This window comes from Cyanistes caeruleus, chromosome 15, assembly GCF_971803275.1.
Source record: "Cyanistes caeruleus chromosome 15, bCyaCae1.hap1.1, whole genome shotgun sequence".
In the NCBI taxonomy this organism is placed as follows: domain Eukaryota; kingdom Metazoa; phylum Chordata; class Aves; order Passeriformes; family Paridae; genus Cyanistes; species Cyanistes caeruleus.
The window spans coordinates 9,178,757-9,200,782 of record NC_141715.1 but is presented as its reverse complement, the minus strand read 5'-3'; the positions used below and the strand labels follow the sequence as shown (position 1 = coordinate 9,200,782).

Genomic DNA, 22,026 nt, shown 5'->3' with positions numbered 1-22,026 from the left:
CTGCCCTCTCCAGACCAAGGAAATAAAGGTGCTTCATCAGCCTGTACAGTCCTGTGATGGGTTTGGGAAATACTAAATGATGTTCTTTGAAATGGGAAGGAAAGGAGAGGAAACCCCACAAAGAGAAGCAGGTGAGAAGGAAGGAGGGAGGAGCAGACAAGGTAACTCCTAGCAGTTAAGCTTCCCTGGGGGCAGCCCCACTCCCTGGGCAGAACCTGCCTGGCTGCCCCTTCCACTGGTCCTGCTTGTGCACAACAGGACAATCAGCAAGTGATGATAAAAAAAGGCCACTATCAATCAGGTTTTGCTTGTTGAGTCACTGGGAATTTGTATCTGGAAAGGCTGAGGAACCTCCTCTGTTCAGTGCTGTCTCCAGCTGAGAGATGATGGTTGGACAGTGAGCAGGGCAGCCCTCCAAGGAACCTGGTTTCCTACAGAGATTCCTACACTGCAGTGTCCTGTTGTGGGAGGATGGCTTAGCAGGATAGCCCAGACCTGCTCCATGCAGTTTCCTGCAGTGGCCCATGGATGTATTGCCCAGTGATGTGGGAAATGAGCTGGTCTTGCCACTTTTGTTAAGGCACAGCAGTAAATTAAACAGTGGTGAAAGCAAGCAGGACTGACCCCTTTCCTGGGCAGTTGCAGGACTAGAAGTGTGATAGCAGTGTTAGTGGCTTTATTGTGGACATGTGCATGCTTGGATTCCAGGCCAGTGGCTACACTGAGAAAACATTTGTGTAGATAGGAGGAGGGAAAACCTCTATTTTCTTGTAGCAGTACAAAGGATGACTAAACACCAGGAACAGCTGCAGTGCACTTGGAAATACAGAAAATCAGATGATCCCTACCATGCTTCCCCAGCCAACTGGCAACACCTGAGTCCTGCCAGGTAAAAACCAGGCTTTGTGCTTTGTCCAAGTCATTAGAGCTCTGCTTGGAGAGAAGTAAGCAAGGAACAAGATTTTCTTCACTGCTTAATGTTGCTCAAAAAGAAAAAAAAAATACCTGGAATAAGTATTTCAGTCCAAAGTAATATTTACATGGATGCTTAAAACTTTGTAAAATGCCCTGAAGGTCACAAGACATCCATCCTGCTGTGTATTTCTCTTTAAGAAGGTGCTTGTAAGTACTACTGGAACACGTGTGATGAGGGGTTGCCATGGCAAACAGGTTTTGGCACTATTTAAGAGAGAGTTTTATTGCACAGCAGAATAAATAAGCATGTTAAAGCCACATACAGTAACTTGTTGGCACATACATTAATGCTCCCAAGGGCTGCAATAACTTAAGCACCCTCCCTTTAAACATTTTTCAGTGTTTTTTCTTTTTTATTGACTACATGCATTCAGTATTAGGGCAAGGAATGTCCCATTTCCACCCTCTTTTGAAGTGAGTAATTGAGGCAAAAAAAGAGGACTGTCTAATAAATCATAGAGTGGCATTGTGCACAGACAAGAGGGGCAATTTTCCCATTCCTAACATACATGAGGATAAGCCAGCGTGAGACCCGTGTGCTAAATCCTGACTTGTTCCCTCTAGACACAGGAGTAGATTTGCGTGTTTGTATTTCTGATGGAGCCTGAATAATCGGGAATAGTTTCACACCATTTTCTGCAGTTTCTGTCTTGCTCTGGTGTGCCAACCCCGTCGTCTCCCACATCACAGCAGCAAACTCATTACTTTGGCTTTACTCCTTTTATGAACCACCTGCTCCGTTCCCGGTTTGGCTCCCAGTTCACACCAGTGTGTCCCAGTGTTGAGGAAGTGCTGCAGGGAGGCGAGAGGCAAATCTGTGCCTGTGAGAGGGCTCAGGTTTGTGGTGCTCTTAAAGGTGAACATAAATTACATTTATAATGAAAGCTCTGGTTTAAGAAGAGTTATTAGTGTATTAGTCCGGGCTTTATTAGCTGGGAGGGTTCACACCGTGTGGGAGGTGTGACACTGGCTCCCTCTTCTGTGGGAACCAGTTACGTTTCTGGGCTGGAGAGCTTGGGAGCTGCCAAAAGCAGATGAAGCCCCCGAAACCTCGCCCATCCCTCCCACCTCGGGACACGGGTATAAATCACAGCAGGTAGAAGTGATGGGGTGATGGGGATGCCCAGAGCTGAGGCGGGGCACGGCTGCCCTGGGGAGGGAGGAATGGCCAGGTACTCTGCAGGAGCTGGGGGCAACTGTGCCTTGTTTAAAACTGGGAACTTGGAGAGTGGGATGGACCCAATCCTCCTGAGTTTACTGGGGAAGAGGGACAGAAATTACATCTCACCTTAAAAAGAGAGTGCAGGCAGTGCTGACTCCCATTATAGTCAAAGGAAAAATCTGGATTACATATTCCCTATAGTTTTAGGATAAAAGCTATAAAATATTTTACTCTTAGAACCCTTTTTGCCTCCTGCCTCATCACCAAGATTACTCCACACCCTTCAGTAAGGCTTGGGCTGGTATCAGAGCTATTTGTTTCTCAAGGCCGGGCTGGATGGGGCTCTGACCAACCTCATGGCAGGGAGTAGGAACCAGGTGATCGTCCAGGTCCCTTCCAACCTGAACCATTCTGCGATGCTCTTCTATGATTATAAACCTTCCCATACACTCAGCAATCGCTCAGGAAACAGGGGAGGAAAAAAGAGAGTTCATTATTTTATGAAAGGTACATGTTTGTAATATTGCATACTGATGGGTTCATTATGAATTACAATTTGCTGAATAGGAGGATTTCTGTGGAAGGGATGGTGCATGGAGAAAAAAGAAAGGCAAAGGGAGGGAAGTGATTTTTTTATGCCTGCAATGGTGTCTCCTGGGCGTAACCAGAGTGGGAGATGTACCATTTCCTTCTAGCTGTTTGGATTTGTTTGCAATTAAAGTCTAGTGGAGATGTCAGGGGCTGTTGACAAATATATTATGACCAACTTAGGTTAAGCGAGTTACTTAAAATTAATCCATCCCTGCACAACACTCCTGTTTCACTTCACAAGAATGTGCCAGGAGGAATGAGTACAATCCTGACCATGTTGGGAGAACCTCCTCAAGGTGGAAATTTGCAAATAGGACTACTGTAGTATGTAATGAGAAGCTGCAGGGCTTTCAATTATCCCACATAGTCTGTCTCTTTGCAACTTGACTGACAGCTAATTATGCTGGTGCCATTTTTTTGGCAGTGGAATTTAATCTCCCAGATGGAAAGCAAATCAATCTGCCCATTGCTGCAGCTGAGGCATACTTTGACTCAACTTTAATTTATTCTCCTAAGCCTAAGGAAGGTTAGTCATTTCAAGGTACAAAAATATCAAATTTCTTCCGTTAACCAGCCTGGTGAAAAAGTGGGAAAGAGTTGGGATTTTATGGGCTGCGTTGTGAAACATTGTCGCTCCTTCCTTTGTATTAGGAAACAGCAGTATCATCTCCCCTTGATTCCTGGTCGTGGAATCTAACAAGGAAGAAGCATTTATGAGCAGGTTGCTAGTGACAATGGTTAAACATGAATTGTGGAGGCATTAAGTGGGATTCTATGGAGGAGTGAACTAAATCTCTGAAGAACTTGACACAAAAAGGAATCGGTGGCAATTTTCAAGCACTTTAGCCAGTGTGCAATAGCCTGGTTCCCTTTGGGTTTCATGCTGGGGATATAAATACAATCCTCCTACTTACCTGCACTCTTCAGGCCTATCAATTATGCTGCTCCCTCTGAGTTGCTGTTACAACTTGAGGTATTACTGTCCTCTGTAAAACCAGCACAGAGCAGAGTATGTGACTGGTTAGCACAGGCTACAGACCTCATCTTCAAGTAGCCAGCACTTGCAGCTCCTGTCAATGCTGTTTCTCAGGTAGAAACCCCAATTTTAGCTGGGATCAAGAGGCAGGGAGCTCACAAAAACTTGGTGCTAATGAATGCTGGAAACCTGGAGCCTTATTTTTCTGTAAACTTTTGCCTCGCTGGTTGTTTCAGTCTGAGTATGGTTCTGGTGTCTTGTCTGTGTGTTATTATTTTCTCTTTTGGAGTATTTTTTCTGAATTCTCTGGAGGTGTTTAAGGCCAGGCTGGGCTGGGCTCTGAACAACCTAATCTAGTGCAAAGTGTCCCTGCCCAAGGCAGGGAGCTGGAAAGAGATGATCTTTAAGGTCCCTCTGACCCAAACCATCCTAGGACTCTGATTCTGCTCTGCTCTGGTTTTTGGAGAATTTATATAAATAGGAAGGTTCCCAATTCACCTTCTTACTGAAAGAAGTATTCCTAAAACTGCTTTGCTCACACCTAATGACTCCAGTTTCAGTCTTCCTCACTTTTTTACAAAACTACAGTCACTTCAGTGACTCTTCCTTAGTACACTTGGTGGCTGAAGGATTACACACTCTCCTATCTAGGTATTAACACCTATCTTTTTGTATTTCCATATATTATGATTATGTTGGTACTGCTCCCAGTGGACCCTTGAGTTGTATTTCCCAATTGTGATAAAATCTTGTACATGGAAGCATTTTTGGTGACAAATCTCTGGAGATGCCCTGATGTTGTCCCATTGGTGTGTTTGTTACCCTGCTGTCCACTGTGCTTCTCCAATATTATGGTTAAGAGGGCTTAGTTATAAATCTAAAATTATTTTTTTTTAAAATTCATCATTTATTAAACAATTAGAACAATTATTTGTTCTCAACTATGGTGTAAGTTTAAACACTGATGATAAAATGTACTGTCAGACCTGTAATCTCTGAGTCAAGCACATGGAAGCAGTGCAGTCCCACCTATTCTTTGCCCAAAAATAGGGAACAGTGGGATCTCCAGGATGCAACAGGGATCAGGATAGGCACAGTCTTTGCCATGTGTCTGTACCTCCTGTCAGGGTCATCCTTGCTCAGCCACCTGACTCTACTGATATGAATTGAAAATGCTATTGACCACAAAATGCTTTTAACGTTTTTAAAAAGTTAGAGAATGTCTATTTTAACTGCTGTGTTCAGGTAAAAGCCAAAATGAACTTACCAGTAAGAGAAGCAGCTGTAAAGGCACCTCACTGACCTTTTTCCCTGTGTGGTCTTCACAAAGTGTGATTTTTGATTTTTTATTTTTTTTTGGAAGTGAAGCTTGCACGTTTAGCTCCAACAAGCAAAATGCCAGAGAGATTCCCAAAGTAATGTCCTGGCCCCAGTGCACATGTTAGCAGGAATTTCTCCTCTTGTTTTCCTTGTTATGAATGTAACCTGATATGTTACTTTTTAGGTTCTTGAATAGGTGCCATAATCTACTCGGGCTGCCTGAGGTCAACCTTGTTCTGGGCTCTCTGGCTCTCCTGACAGTCTGCTGGATTTTGGGACCTTGGAGCAGCATTCCTTGGGCTGTGAGAGATGTGGGTGAACACAGATGGCTCTGGGCCGTTGGAGGAGGAAGAAGAGGATGCTCTGGTGTTTGTATGGAAAGAGAATATGGCAATGCCCCACATGAGACCAGCTCCAACAAATGCAAATGATTTTGGTTTTGTTTTTTCCTTACAAAAGCACCATAATCCCAGCAAATAAAATGGCACATCACAGGTGATCCCAATGAAGTCAGCCAAGCTATTTATGAAGCCCATAGCTAAATAAAGAGCTGAGATGTAAGGCCAGAAGAAGCAAGTCCATGTGATTTGAATAACAATTCAGTTTGCTTTAGGATTTTCTAGCTGAAAGATAAAAGTTGGCCTTTCCAGCCTGGTGCAGTGTAAGAGAGATCTATTAGATGCCACTAGAGGTTGTACTTTTAATTGCCTAGAAAATATCTTTGGATAAACACTTCTGTTGACATGAAGACTTCTGGAGTTTAAATTAGTGAGATTTAATACAGTATAGTAAATTCTACACTGCAAACAGATCAGGATTCCGTTTTCTGAATGCTGAGTGTGATGCATGCTCTCTTGTGTTAAAAATCCCCTCCTGTGCTGAAAAAAAATATCAAGGCCCATTTCACTCCAAGTTAACTGCTCATCAGATTTTCTTGATATTTTTCAATTCTTTTAGTGACATCTAGTGAAATTTGGGGAAAGTGCAAGTTCAGCTGAACTCCAAGGATCAATCCAACTGCAGTACCAGATGCTTCACAATTAAATGCCTGAAGTACTGCACCATGTATCATTTACTGTCTCTTCAGCTGCTGTCTAAGGAATACACAAAATGCATTTTGGCCTTTAAAATTTTAAAGTTTGAGCTCATATTCTGATCGAACACTTTACACATTTGAAGCATAAAAATAATTTATTCTTTGTTCCTTTTAATTTTGGGTGCATATGTAGAATAACTTCTATATTTTAAACTTTTGTTATTGCTGCCCTTACTCCTCTACACTTGAAGGCTCCAAGTAGTTTGACTTCTACATAAAACACCCCAAACTTTTGCAGGAGTTCAAGCTACACATTTTCAATATTGGGTATTCTTGAACTTACTGAAAAGTCAGATTTGGTCTGCTTGTTGCTCTGGGCCAATCCAGACTGGATGTGAAATACTCTCTCATCAGCAAATTAAGTTTTCAACAGAGATGGAAAACTTATGCCTCTTACCTAGAAATCAGCTAAAAACTTCAAAGGAAGAGCTGCCTCCCACAAAGAGTACAAACCCTAGTGGCTTCCATAAAGGTCGATGTTGGTATGGATTTCAGCTGTGCAAAGGACAGGGCCACCATTACAAATAGGGCTCACAAATATTTGGAAAAAATACAAAGTAGCTTCAAACAGGCCAGTATTAGATGACTGAAAAGAGTTCAAAAAATCTTAGGCCTGGCTTGATCTAAAAGGCTTCAACCTCCCAAACTGAATTGGCAATTAGGGCAGATTCTGAGCAGGAGGATCTGGAGCAGCAACTGGGAAATGTGAACACCCTCTGGAAAAATCCTAGCTGTGAGTTGTCAGGAGTCCTAGGTACAGAAAATGTCCCTTTATCTGTGCTGACATGCTCAGGCACTCAAAAGAACACCGGGTTTAATTTGAGACCATGGAGAAGGTTTCCAAAACTGAGTAGAGAAACTGGGAACGTGAATGTGTGAGATAGAATTATGTTAAGTCACTGGGTGAAAAATTTAGAGTAGTGAATAAGGGACAAGATAGAGGTTCTAGGGCACTGGCTCATCTTTGCTTTTCTTCCTTCTTCTTCGTGGTTCTGGGTGGTATTGGGTGATTGGACAGTAAAGCAGTGCTGAACACAGGTGTTTGGTTACTGGGTTAAAAGTAAAAATAAATTAGTTGGCATTTGATAATTGGACAGTTTATGCTTAAAAGGCCTTGTGGAGAGAGCCCTAGGTTGCCATTTGTAGCTTGTTAGATTAAGGTGTAGAAGTGCTTACTGTCTGCAAAAATGTAATATAAGTAAGCAAAATAAACTTCCTAAGTCCAGACGCGAAAGTGAGTGTCACTGAGCACACACACACATGCAGCCACCACAGGGAAGATGCCCAGCTTATCCAAACAAACTTCCAGGTCACTGATTCTGATCTTCTCTCATCCCTCTCAGAGCTAATTTTTCAGAACTTAAATAAAAAAAAAAAAAGGCTTAAAGGAAAAATCAATCCAAGTACATCAAGAGCAACAGTTCAAACATTTTACTAAATCAATTCACACAGTTTCAAAATTGTAAATATAATTAAGGACAACAGGGTTTATGTATTTTTTTCTTCCAGAATCATTAAGACAATAAACAAACACAAATTAGGTTTATAGCATCTGTTCTTTTAAAAAATGAAAGGAACGCCACTTGATGTATTGATAAAGCACCACAACACAGTTACAAAATAGGGTTGGCCTGTTTCTTTCACACGTAAAAGACTACATACTCCTAACAGCTTCCTGCTTCAATTCATACTTCATTAAAATAAAACTATAAAATCTTCTAGATTACACTAACTTCAGACAATGCCTGGTATAACAGTGCATTAACAGCAGTAATGCCAACTATCAGTGCCAACATAAAACAGTTTGGAGAGGAAAAACAAAACAAACAAAAAATTCCAAAACAAAACAACAAAAACCCCACCTTTATTTCCCTAGATGAGCAAAATTTAAAATAAGGGATGCTCTGCCTCACAATGAGTTAAGGATTTGGGGATGCTGATGGGTGGAAAAGGGGGCTGGTACTGTAGCTTTCTAGGCTTAGTTGGCATCTAGTTTGGCCATTTCCTGCACGTATATCCCTATACTCTCGCTGTCGAAGAGCACGAAGTACACCGTCTTGATTGAAGAGGACATTGTGGAAACAAAATAGCTGGAGATGGCTTTCAGGATGAGCTGAGCAGCTGTTTGCTTTGGGAAGCCATTTCTAGAAGAAGAGAGGGAAAAAAGAAAATCAAGACTTGCTGAACCAACTTTTGATGGTTTAACCTCGCAGGGAAGGCTCCGGCTTTTCTCCAACACCTCACAGTAAATAAAGCTGCAAAGTCAGTGTTTACAGTCTGAATTAGAAGCTACAAACTTGTTGATTTAAAGACTTAAAATGCTCAAACAGAAGAAAAGCATTCCCAAAATACGAATATGGAGTCTACACACAGTGATGGGTTGAACCTCATGATACCTGAGGGGTCAATTATTCTCATTTAACAGGTAAGTAAACCAAGAGCCTGCTGTGTTCTGGAAAACAGTATATGTGTTGGAGCTGCAAAGCTAAACCTGTCCTGAAAGCAAAGCAACTGTTAAAGAAAAGTAAAAAGGAACAGAGAACTTGATATAGAACATGAAACATGAAAAGACCCAAAGTACGATATGGTCTTGCCACTATTAATGGTAACTAAGCACAGGATTTTACAGGACCTAACCTGACAACCTTTCTTATAAACTTCACATTTTTATCTAGGAATCCTTGTCCAAAAGATTAATCTAATCTTAAAACAAGTCAAGCACAAGTAGAATGGTCTGAACAAAGCTATGACCTGAACTTTATGACCTGAGTTTTATAGGTTATGGCAAACTCCTGGAATTACGGTGGTAACTGCTTGGAACACAGCCTGAACTTTGTTGCTCCTGAAATGTTGCTTCTCACCCAGGCTATAGTTTTACCCTGCCAAATTCTGAGCCCACCCCCAGCCTCAGTGATGTGCACTCCACAGTCTGTCTGAAGGTGATGGGACATGACCACTCTCTTAGGAGTAGCACCCAAAAAGAACCTGAAAGAGCCTGTTGGACATCACCTGTACCTTGAAATGCACTTACAGATACCTGGTAGTTAATACTCCCCATTATAAAGTGTGTACTGTTAATACTACAAATAACTCACAGATTACACAGACTGATGAGTTTCTCAGCATTTCCTGAGCAATTGAAAGAAGCTGTGCTAAATCCACCTCTGGCTCTAACAGGTGAACATTTCTCAGCACTTGTTCACTGAAGCACCACACTGGTAGTAAAATGCTGTTGTTATCTCCCTCTTATTCTGTGCTTCAACACACCCAAACGTGAAGGGCAACTGCCTGTGTCATGGCCCACTTGCTGCACATTGCCTCAACAAAAAAGCATTCTCAGTGAGCAATTCTGTGTCAGTCCTGCCTGTAATGTGATGCTATATGTGCTGTCTTAAAGATAATGTTTGTCGTATTTCAAAAATGATGGCATGAAATAGCTTACACTGTTTTTCTTTTCTGAAAATGCCTGATTGTTTTCTTCTATTGAAGAAGAAAAATAAATGGAAAAAGCATAGTGAGAAAAGCTTGTACTATTCTAAAGCCAAATGAGCTGGTCAGGGATAATCAGCTGTGTGATAAGTTAATCAACTGTTTTGACACTGGATCTGCTTAGAAGTCAGCAGCCTGCACACCTGAGCACTTGCAGGTTACTTAAAAATTCTGCATCCTGACATAGAGTGAAGAGATCTCCCAAGAATTTTATTCCTGACTGTCATGCAGGGCAGCACAAAAGGGAACATACACTGTTTCTGAATTGCTCTCAGGGGCCTCTGAAGTCACACAGCTTCCAAGAGTTCCCTGGTGGTCACACCAGGGCACATGAAAGAAGAGTGGTCTGGTGAAAGGAAGGCACAGTGCCAGGCAAGCTGATAACAATCCACTGCCCAGGGCATCTCTCCCAAAAGAAACAAAAGAGAGCAGAAAAATCAGCAGAACGTTGCTGGCCTGATGACCATGTGTGGGCTGCAAGAAACAGAAGCCTTATGCATTGATCGACGGGTCTGAGTTAAATTCTTGTGAAAAGGCAATTTGGGACTTCAGCCAAACCAGTGTCAATTCAGATCAAAGTCAGAGCCTCAGAATGAAATCCCTTCTCAAGAGGATGATTTCATGTTCAATCCCTAACTCTCCCTTTTCTCCTGCTGGCCCTACCAGACTGAACTCCAGGCTACCTCTGAACAGCACCCAAGTTGTGCTTTCCATAAGTTGGCTGTAGCTGAGCATCTGGCCCAATGAATGCTACAAGTATGCTATTTTATTTCCCCTCGTGATTTATTTGAACTGCCCTCATGTAATCCCATTCCTCAACTATAAAAGAGAATGAAACTGTTTATGTGGGTTTATTGGGTGATGTCTGCTTGACAGATGCCTGTACTAGAACAGCTGCATACATGTGGTGTCTGGCATTTGCTATCTTTTAAAGCTTTACTTTTTTTCTTTTTTTAATGCTTTTGACTTCATAAAAACAAGTAGAGAATATTGTCAGAATATATTATGTTCTCTCCAAAATTAACTTATGCTTGAGTATCTCTAATTAAGGGAAAAAAAAAAAAGGAAAAAATACAAAACTTCATATATTACTCCCTTTGATTCTTTTCCATCTTTTAAAAGCACCACTTCAACTGGCTCAAGTAAGAATGACATGTATATGCCAAGTGGAGAACTTGCCCCAGATCCTGCCTGTCAGTAACCAGATTTCAGAACAGAATGTGAATCCTAAGGATTGTTCAAGTCTTCATCATCTTGCAGTACCAATCACATACTTAACAACAAGGGCTGGGAATGATTCTTTGCTGGGAGCTATCCAGAAAAGACAGGGCCACTTTTGCATAATCAATTCCACAGTCACTCTGCACTCTCCACATCATTCCATGGAGGAATAGAGCTTTTCCCAGACAGTGATTCAGAGCTTCTCTTTTTACTGACCAGCCTGTGACCCTGACAGCTAATCCAACAGGTTACTAGGAACCCTCTGCTCTATTTCTCTACTGTCCTGCAAAGTTTGCTCAAGTCATCTCCTTAAAATGACACCTATGCAAATTAACCTTAGCTGGAGATTTGTGTGATGCAAGTTGCTTAAATTTAGCATCCTAATAAAACTTTTATTTTTTGTAATTCACCCAAAACCTCAAATACTGTATTCTGCCTTAGCCCACAGAATATGCAAGAATTAATCTAGTGTTGCAACATAGCACAATGGGAAGAATATTCTTGCTGTACACCAGCCAACTTCTTTCATGCTAAACTCAAGAGGGTCAGTTGTTCAGGGTTAAGAGACACAACTGTGTAATTCAGCCTAGATTTGGCCCTTGGTCTTCCTACTGAGCCATCAGTGAGGACCAGGTGTTCCCAACCTCCCTCTGCACCTTAAACCCAGAAGCCTCAGACTAAAGGTGCCACCAGTCTGGACTGAGACTCTTAAGAACATGATCCAACTTTCAAAGGCACTGAGCACACTGTACAGAGCCAGAGCACCTGAACTTTAGACTGAGGTTTTCAAAGACCTTGGCAGGAGTTTTTAAGGTCTCTATTTTTCTAATGAAATAGTCTCATGATGTAAACTGCATGGAATTCACCTCATGGATTTTGGATGAAAGCTTGAAGTGACTCTGCAAATCCTGAGAATCAAGGCACTTTAGGTTTGCTGCTTAAACAAACACTAAGCTGTGTCTTCTGGCCATTGTAAGACAGGTAAGTTTCATTACACACTAAAAATCAGGCAAAAGAGACCCCTTCATGTTCTTTTCCACATCTCCAGTTTATATGAATGAATTGATAGTCCGAAAGAAGTCTTTTAATATTCTCTTGAAAGTTCATTTTACAGTCCTTATTCCATTTGAATGTTTTAGGATTTGCTGGGATCACTATGAGATCTGCCAACACTAAACTAGTACTCTGGAAAACAGTGTAGGCTCCAGGCACTGCCTAAACAAACCTAGAAGAAACTTTTCCTTTAGGGAACTGATTTAAACAAGGAAGAAAAAGGCCAGCATTGTAGCAATGTGTTTTGTACATGGGAAGGGACTGGAACACCAGATGGCACTTGGAGAATGTGACCTATTTGGCATTAGGTTTGCCTGACTGCCTTACCTGCCACTGCCAATGGAAGGAAAGGCGATTGATTTCAGCTTCTTTTCATCAGCCAGAGCCAAGCAGTTCTTCACTGTCTTTTCCAGCAGTTCCTCACATTTATCTGAGCCCCAGCCTGGGCTATTACAGTGGATCACAAATTTCGCAGGCAGTCCATGGCCAGCACTGACAACAGCTAGGAAGAATTGAAAATTAAACATAATTACTTTCCTCTCTTTAGGATTAAAGGAGTGTACATGTGATTAAAATAGCAAACAATCAACAGACATTCCTTTAGCCCCTGAGAATGTTTTAGATTATAAATCACACAGCCTTAAAATATAACATGATTACAAGAGACTTTGTGTTTTCCATTTCCAGCTGCATTTTGCTGTGATAATTTATAAATCATAGCTAGGATTGAGCTTATTTGAGAGAGAGCAAGAATTCATGGTTGACATCAAAGGAAGCACATTTATACTGAGGATTGGGTAAGGAGAAGGGCAGTATCTGCTCATCCCAGACAAGGGATGATCTTGCTTTGGTTGGGTTTACTGCAGAGATACAGTAAATACCAGGATTCTGGACCTTCTCACAAGGAGTTGACACTCCAGTGACCTTCAGCTACTCCTGCTGAATGTACAGTGTTCAGCTGACTTCTGATCATACCCTGGCACAAACTGGAGCAGATCAGAGCTACTAGTGCTCTGCAAACCCCCAAGGAAGGATGGGAAAAGAGGTGAATTAAGATTCTGGCTTTATTTCCAGCTTTGTCTCTCAATAACTATAATCAAGACATTTTGTGTGATTTCAAGACTTTGGGCCTGGCCTTATTTTAGCTTTTCTGTGTGTGGGTCATCCAAGATCACTTGAACAATGCTGGGCTTAGTTTCTCTCTTTCATCACATTCTTGACAGAGGATGCATTTACAGATTTGCAATGTTTAGTTCACACTGTTTGTGTAACAACAGGCCAGGCCTTGTACATACAAAGAAATGAAGAAGAATTTTTACCATGCTAATCATATCTTATCCCCACAATATTACCATAGACATGTGGGGACTGAGAAGATGCAGCAGACCCTGACAGGCAGGGATTCTCCAGATGAGGGGCCTCCTTCTCTGCAGGAGAACATGTTCTGGGTTCACCATTTCCCATCACAGAGCAATAAACTTGCTCTGCCTGACAGAAACCAGGGTACAAGGATTTCTGTAAATTCTGAACTCACTGGGCTGTGATTGCAAATAAAAAAGTTGTAACTTTGGTTTGTTAAAAAAACAAAAGGTGAGGGGAAGCAAACCACCCTAATCACAAACTGAGGGAAGAAACACATCTATCTGAAAGCTCACAAGAGCATAGTGAGCCTTGACAGAAAGTCAAAAATACCCTGCAAAAGTGTAGGTGTAAAATGGCAGCTTATGTCTTCACAGAACCAATAAAAATACCAGTAAGTTTTTAAAAAAATTTAAAAATCAAGTTTGCAAAGGTGCTTAGAGGTCTGAAATCCTCTAGTCCATTCTGGAATGTTTAAGAGGCATTTTGCTATTTAAGAATAGTAGAAGTAACTCTTGGCACATGACCATCACATATGGATACTATCTCATGGCTGCTGCAGAAAAGAAAAAGAGAAAATAGACTGTGTCATATGGATCCTGACCAGGGGTTAACCAGAGCATCTGAAGGACAATGGAAGCACAAGCATTTATGTTCTTATGGGTTTGCAGAGTCACAATATGTTGAATAGCCTCAGTGTTAGGCAATGTTAATTTGTCATAATGTGCAACTAAAATGTTGGCAGATTCAGAATTCATCATAAATCCAAGAAAAATCTATTAAAAGCAGCTGACATATCTCTAGTCAGATATGAAATGTGGATATCATCCTCACCCTGAAGGAGTAAAGTACTGTATTAATACACATGGCCAACTTTAATATTTCTCAGGAAGTGTTTTCCAGGATAGTCATTAATTAACGCATTAGGATTCTGATGAGGACAACTGTTCATTACCAAGAGCAGCTGTCCCTTACTTCAAATGCAAATGCACTGAAATGGGAAGCAAGAAAGAGAAAAGAAACTTTGAACTTATTCTGTGCTAGTCACATTCCAGGTAAGCTTTCTGGTTATGGGTAGGTTTTAGGGATGCCCACAGAACTGAGAAATCTGAAAACTGGGTATATGTAAGATTGAAAAACAGATGTATTGGTTCTGCTCTAGAGTCCTCCAACAAGTCCCTAACAGCCAGTTTATCCCAGTGCAGTGCAGAGCTGCCCTGAAGTAAGACTGACAAGCAACCCACAGATCTGAGGGATGCACTAACAGCTGAGAAAAAGGAACTTTTCTTTTCAACTTGCCACCTATTTGGAGCAGTTTGGTCTGGGCCGGTAAGCAATCTTGTACAGAAGTTAGGAAAAAGAAAAAAGTGAGTAATTGATTCTGCATATTTTCGCAGAACAAAAATTCCAAGAAAAACTTATTAAAATTTTTTAAAAGCAAGGGAGAAACCCCCGAAGTATTAAGCTCCAGAAGTAAACAGTTGTAATTTTTCCTGTCAGAGCTGAATTCTTACATCTCCCCTTCGGCTGTAGTTAGAATTCGTTTACAAAACTGTGCACACTGTATTTATTTTTATAGCATAAACACAGATGGCAGAATCAGCCTCCTATACGAACAACATGGATCAGCAATTTCACAGATGGTGTAAAATTATATATTGCCATTATCAAATGTTATTACTCACATAGTAGATTTCTCTCCGACATTACATAAATTTTGATAACTAGGCATCAGAAAGTTGTAAGCTTTTATAGTGATGATTTTGGCACTGATTAAACTAAGTACCCAAGCAGATGCTGAACTTCAAGCACACGCTTACGTTCAGTGAAAGTCAGCAGCATTTCAGCAAAGCAGATGTTTAACAGAGTTGGACTCAAAAATAAGCATCTCATTAATTGCTTTTCTGAACTGTGCTCTTAATGATCAACACTGAGCGTGCATGCACGTACCTGTGAACAGCCTTACTGTAACACTACAGCACTGCCCATCTCCCAGGTGCTTTGGTAAAGGTTACTTAGGATGCAATGTGTGCAGTTTAACTGTGGAGAATACAAACATGCAGCCCTTGGGAGCTGCCTGCAGACAGCAGAGCCCCAGTGCAGCTGCAGGAGGAGCTGGGCTGTGTGAGCCAAGCCCCAAGGCCCGCAGAGCTCTGGGCTGGGGTCCCGAAGCGCAGCCTCACCTCCGGCTATGTCCAATGGCCCGTTCTTTTTGCGGAGCTCAATGACGGCTTCCACAAACTCCTTGCCGCCTTTCTTTTCCAAAGTGCTCCCTGAACAGAGAATCGTTAGTTTACTCCTCTGATCTCAGCAGGCATGTGACTCATCATTCACTTTTGTTACATCACTTAGAGTTTTCTGCCCAAACATTTTTTGGGACTGCAAAGTAAGATCTAAACCTTTTGGGACTTGAGAATTAGCTAGTCATTAAAAACAACAACAACAACAACAGAAAGAACAAAAGACAACCCTAATAACCCAAAATCCTCACACTGGTATCCCTTGCTAACATTCTCAGACTGGAATTTACTGTCAAAAAACATCTGACATGACATCCCTACTTCCTTCCTTCTCATGAGCATCTCTTAGTGTGTAATGTTCCAGAAGAATGTGCTAGCTCAACAGTGGTTGAAGGTTTGTAATTCCTTCCCCTAGGATTCATTTCCCCTCTTCTCTTACAAATTGTTTTAAAGAGCCATTTGCCACAATAAGAATTTGAAACTCACCTGATCTTGGTCCCTGACCCCAACAGGTGGCCCCAGGAATGAAACAGTCTCGTGAGTGCAGCGGGCTGCTTTACTTGGTAACTGCCCAGCTTGTTGAGCCACCTTTAACCAAGAGGAAGAGCCTCAGAAATAAGGAGAATCTCTAAGGAACACATTCCTCCAATGAACTTCTCTAACTATAACTAAGGAGCTGGACAAAGTCATTCTGGGAGGAGAAGAGCTGTGCACTGTGTCAGGGCAACCAAAAGGTATGCTGTTTACAAAGGCAGTCCATCACTAAATGGTTTAGATCTTATTTTGCAGCTCTAGTTTTAAATATTAATGAAAGAAAAAACAGCCCAAGAAAGCATTTTCCTAACTACATAAGCATCCCACATAATTTTGCACTGTGCATATTAATTATAAAGGTAAATAAGTAAAAAGCAGTGATATCATAAAGGCTCTGATTTGAGATATTGCTTTGAAAACTGGTTTCCAAAAATTCAGAAATAGTATCTTAAAGATCTAGACATTTATTTGGTGATACCCCTTACTTCCACTGATGAAGAAAGAAAAAAATGCAATTTCTGATGGAAGTGCACATACTATATGCTCTAGGAAGCAGAGTCCCTCCTCCAAGATTCCGGTTACTAAATCAGGTTATAGCTCTAGGAACTAAGAAGACTCCAAGATGGTTTTGTTTTGCTAAATTTCTTCCAAACGGAAAAGTTGAAAACAATGCATTTGTTTTCCATTCAAAAACTGACTTTGTGACCCTGAGTCTATTTTGTTAGTGGGAGTTTATTGCTTTTGGGGTACAAAAGCTGAGGACAATTACAAAAGCTATGCCTTTTCATTGGCTTTTTCATAACCAATTCACAACAGGGTTTGCCAAAAACTGGATTGCAAGGTCAGACTCTGTGTAGGTCAGAGCATAATTTGCTCTTTGTGCTCATTTAAGCACTTAAATATAAATACTTCAGCCAAACTCCTAAGAATTTTCTGAAACTTAAATTACCTATCCCAGTGCAACTGAGTGGGAGGATCACCTTACAAATCTCTTAGAAAAGACAGTAATGGCTTTATTTGTAGCAGCAAGGTGTCTTAGGAGAGTGCTGGGAAAAGAGATCCAGAGCAGCACTGAGGTGCTTGGAAGCACTGTGGGCTTCAAAGGCAGTGAATAAAGCACAACACCCTGTGCCCTTTGCTGAGCCCATCCAGCAGATGTGGCTGACTCCAGGGTCTTATAAAGTCACCCTGACTGAGAAGGCATGGGAAGGGAATAAAACAGCCTTCCATTCTAGTTATATTCTTGTTGTATATATTTCCATATCATTCCTATTTATATATATGCCACTTATATTCCACATGAGTCCATGAACTCTGAGCAGTCCTAAAACCCATGACATTCTTAATCCTTAATTTTCCCCTTTAAGGGGAAACATAATTAAGCCTCATGCAGAACCAAGGAACAGCAAAGTTCTATTAAGTAGGTCATTTCTTTGCCATTGCAAAGCTGTTGTACATTTAATGGAATTTAGCCTAGTTTGGTTTAATTCAATCCAGAAGGATCAGCTTTTTCCCATCTACTGGGAATTAATTTATAATTAAAAGCAATGAACAACCATGTCAGTTTATTCCACTGAGCTCTCTTCTCGCAGATCTGGTACAAAGAAGAGAAAAAGTAATATTTGGTATGAATGAGTGAAATATGTTGCATTTACTCCTCAATTATGCTCTTCATCTGATTAATAGTGAGGGTTTACATTGAAATTATTCTTGACATCCATGCTGTAAATTAGCTTAATCTGGCAAAAGACAAGACTCTATTTAACCATTTTCCACTACACTAGCAAGTTTCTTGATGGAAGTCTTGCTTCACAGCTTCAAGGTTAGTACCTTATTTGCTCTCAGGCATACATATGTGTCACTCCCATGAGAATAAGATCATTATCTCATGCTTTCCAAGCAGGCATTGGTATCAGTGTTGAAAACAGCGTTAGCAGAAATTTAGGCTCTAAAATTCTCGGGATAAGCCCCCAGTACATTTAAATTGTTAGGGAAAAAAAACAACAAAAAATTAAAAAAAAAATTTAGACGGGTAAAAGTTAATCATTGGAAGCTAAGCATTTGTGCACTTCTATTCTTTCTTACAGCAGTCAGAGGCAACACGAACCTACACTAAGGAACAAGCAGTCCAGCTTCAAGAGACAATTTTCTTTGCAGGGTAGTAAAGCATTTCTTTGTCACAGGGTAGGAGACAGGCACACTGGCTAAATGAGTCTGACAGACTTTGGAAGCATATTCTTCAGGTACAGGCTACTATGACATTTTGCATATTATTTAGCCAGCAAAATCACAGTGCTTCTGCCCCAACAGGCTGACCAGAGCTACATTTCTGTTCTTGTTATTCAGAAAGCAGCCCTTTCAGAAAAAGCAGGTGGTGCAGGACATGTGTTCCTCCAAGTCAGTACTGAAAACAAAGCCTCAGGCATAGGAGGAGCCCATTTTCACAGTGATGGTGAGGTCAAGGTGAGATGCAGAACAGAGGCTGGGATCAGCTGACTTGTTCTTAAGCATTGCCAGCAACTTCTGCATTTGGTCCAAATTCTGATTTGCCTTCTCAAATTAGTAAGGCAGTTCAAAGTACTCCTACCCTTTTATAAATCCTTCAAAATTCTGTATGTGAGAGGGGTAAGAAAAAGGCTAGGAGAAGAGTTACTTGGGGGACAGTTAAGATGGCTGAATTAAGAGGTCTGTCCTTCAGAGACCTGTCATGCTTCCTCTTATCCATGATTATCATGATCAACGTGTGTGCAGCACTAGCCTGGGCTTGTGGGCGTGAGGACTGCAGAATAGGACTAGGAAGGCCATCAGTCCATAAGGATAATCTTAAGAGTTTGGAAGATACAGACAGGTTAGATCCAGCCTATGAATCCAGATGTGAACATCTGAAACGTGGCATGGAGAGGGTGCACTGGAACTGGTTAGAAATCTAAAGATCAAGACTCAAACCACATTCAAACCAGGCACTTAACATGTCAAACCAACAGTATTGTAAATTCCTTTTCCTTGGTCACGTGCCTGCATTTAACATACTGTTCCTGCACTTCAATTTTGGTGGTGCACTCCATTGTTACTTCTGAAAGGCCGATTTGGCAATAAAAACCAAAAGTTCCCACTAGGTTTGTAATTGTTCATTTCTTGTTCTGATCAGTCAGGACTGCTGGAAGTGAGAAATGAATGCAAATCTGCATAGCTACAACAAGCTGGTGGCTGCTGATCGACCATGCACACACATACGAACTCCGCAGCACTGAACTTGCCATTACCTACTTCACCACCGGTGTAGAAGTCAGAGTTTGTCGGGTGAACGACAGCATCACTGTCGATCGTGGCAATGTCAGCCTGTACAACTTGCAACTACAACAGGTAAACAGATGTATATCAACCACGTTGGACAGAGACCCAGCACAGGCTCTACATTTACACATGTACCAACGTCCATATTTTCCTACCTTTACATCTCCAAACCTTGCGCCAAAGGAGTATGCTGAGCTGTGTGTGCAGGTGTGTGTAGAGAAAGGGGTGTAGGGAGCAGGAGGAGGAATATTGAGTATGACATGATCAAATAAATGTTAAAATGACAAGTCAGAGCAATCACATGAGATCATTTCCAAAGTTTTAAAATCAGCTAATGCCCCATTTCACTTTGCAGAAACCTAGAACAACCAGTTCCCCACAGAGCATGACATTAAAATATGGAATCTGTTTAAAAAAGAGAAATTCAGGATCATCAAGCCAAACAAAATAATTAGTTTCTCCATTTTGTCAGCACTAATAAGCTGACAGGCACTGATTTTCGTATGTAAAGCCATTCATCATTTTGTTTCTAAAAATGCCAGTTTTCTTCACATGTAGGGAGCCAGGTATTTACAGCCAGGGTTGTACAGAATTTGCTTTAAAAAATACAAATAATTGCTCATATCGTTTAACAGTAAGGCATATCTTTTAATTATATGCTGGAATGGCTAAGACACTTACAGAAATATATGTATTTCTAAGAAAGGCTGATATAAAAATTAGCCACCTTAGACCTTTTTTCTTGTTAAGTTACTCCTCTACATTCCCATAGGAAATGCAGCAATATTAGAATTATGGGTTGTATTCCATTAAGGAAGTCTCAAAAAAAGACAGCAGCAGGTCTACTCAAATAAGAAGGGAATGTAGTACATAATGCATGAAAGGCAATTTTTGTTTTGCTGAAGAATAAACTTCTGCTAAAGAAGGATTTTTTTTTTATTTCTTATCAATCTGAAACAAGAGAAAAACTTTCAAAGTGATTCTTCATCCATGATAGTTCACTCTTGGTATAATATCAGGATTTGTTTCCAGCTGAATATAAAATGACAGGGAAGAATTGAAAGATGATGGAAACAAACTATTAACTGAATTAAACATCAAATCAAGGTATGGAAGATTTGGGGATAGCTAATTATGTAATAAGCCCTTTCCAAAATTTTTAAGTCTACTCTAAATATCAAAATAAAACACCTGAGATTGCAGGTAGAATGGAGAAACTGCTTATTTTGAGAAAAACCTGATAAAAAAGTATTTTAGTCCTCAAAGTATCCAAATAAGAAACCCCCCAAAATAGCTAACAGTCACATATGATCATTATGGAAAAGAATTTAAATTTTTTTTTAACTGAAATCAGCTTGAAGACTAGCAATAGCTGCATGTATTCAGAATTGATCAAAAAACGTTTTGAATATAGCTCTTCAACAAAGCAGGACCTGCAAGATTTGAATTTCTGCTCTGATTAAAGGTATGAAGCCCTAGAGTGTAAATTCTGGGTTCCATAATTTCCATGTGACCGTTAGTTGTGTCAACCCATTCCCCATTTACCTAGGTCATCTTTAAGGTCAATGTCAGCATTGGTAGGATTGATAATGGCCTCCACCTCGAAGCCGGCTAAATTACTGATTTCACTGTGAATAAGGTTCAGCTGAAAAGAAAAGCATGAGGTGGGAAATAACAGGACAGCTGGGAAATCACAGAGAAGCTGCAGAAAAGTGAGCTTTGCAACACAGATGGAGATAGCATCACTGCAAACAAATATGCAAAATAAAAGGCAGGTCATAAAGGGTTATTAGCCCAAAAAAATTCAAACACAAGACTCAAACATTGTTCATACTGGGAGAACACGAATATACCTACTAGTAAGCTCTATTTTGATTTTACACTGATCACTATTTGGGATTCTTATTGTTATCCAGTATCTAAAGGGGGCTCACCAAAAATCTGGATAGGGACTTTTCATGAGGGCATGGAGTGACAGGACACGGGGAATAGCTTTACACTAATGGAGGAGAGGTTAAGATTAGATATTGGGAAGAAATTCTCCCCTGTGAGGGTTGTCAGGCCCTGGCACAGGTTGCCCAGAGAAGCTGCAGCTGCCCCATCCCTGAAGGTATTCAAGGCTAGGTTGGATGGGGCTTGGAGCAACCTGGTCTGGTGAGATGGGTCCCTGCCCATGGCAGGGCGTTGGATTGATATGAGCTTTAAGGTCCCTTCCAAACTATTCAGTGATTCTAATTTTGCCATTAAATGAGGGTATTTGTTTCTTCACTAAGTATAGATGAAGGACACCCTAAGCATCCCTTAAGCACAGGAATGTGCTGGGACCATTCTGCACTGAAACAGGATCAAAGCTGCAGCTCCTCCTTCTTTAAGCCAACAAAGAAGAGCCTATCTCTGAGAAAGCAGACACTTGTCTTCAGCAGTTCCTCCATTTAAACAAGGGGATGTGGGTTTTTTCCTTTCCTTATCAGGGGTCACCCTGTTCTGTATTACAGCACTTCAGTCCTCATTACAGTTCTGCAACCTTTGAGAATGTCTGGCGAGGTACTATAAGCAGGCACATGATATTACATGCTTATTGCTTCTAGTTTTTATTTAGTTTGCTTTATATCCTTTTGTCTCTTACGAAAGCAGAGATTTTTTTAACCCCACCCATTAATGCCCATTTACTCCTCTAAGTACCCCCATATATTTCATCCATGTCTTTCAACTTCTT

The 22,026-nt window shown here is 40.9% G+C and overlaps 1 protein-coding gene across 5 annotated transcripts in view; it reads right to left on the bottom strand.

The window, feature by feature from the left end:
* Positions 1-7,536: 7,536 nt before the first annotated feature.
* The window catches only part of MACROH2A1 (macroH2A.1 histone), a 40,947-nt gene continuing 26,457 nt past the window's right edge, over positions 7,537-22,026 (bottom strand). For 3 of the 5 annotated variants that reach the window (XM_086851247.1, XM_086851249.1, XM_023936053.2), the window contains exons 6-9: positions 20,856-20,955; positions 15,426-15,515; positions 12,211-12,385; positions 7,537-8,264 (exon numbers count right to left, since the gene is read on the bottom strand). In XM_086851247.1, the coding sequence (XP_086707373.1) occupies positions 8,099-8,264; positions 12,211-12,385; positions 15,426-15,515; positions 20,856-20,955 (531 nt within the window). In that variant the 3' untranslated portion in view covers positions 7,537-8,098. Of the gene's footprint in view, positions 8,265-12,210; positions 12,386-15,425; positions 15,516-19,279; positions 19,371-20,855; positions 20,956-22,026 lie in introns of all 5 variants that reach the window. The other 2 variants (XM_086851250.1, XM_086851251.1) reach the window with 1 other exon arrangement.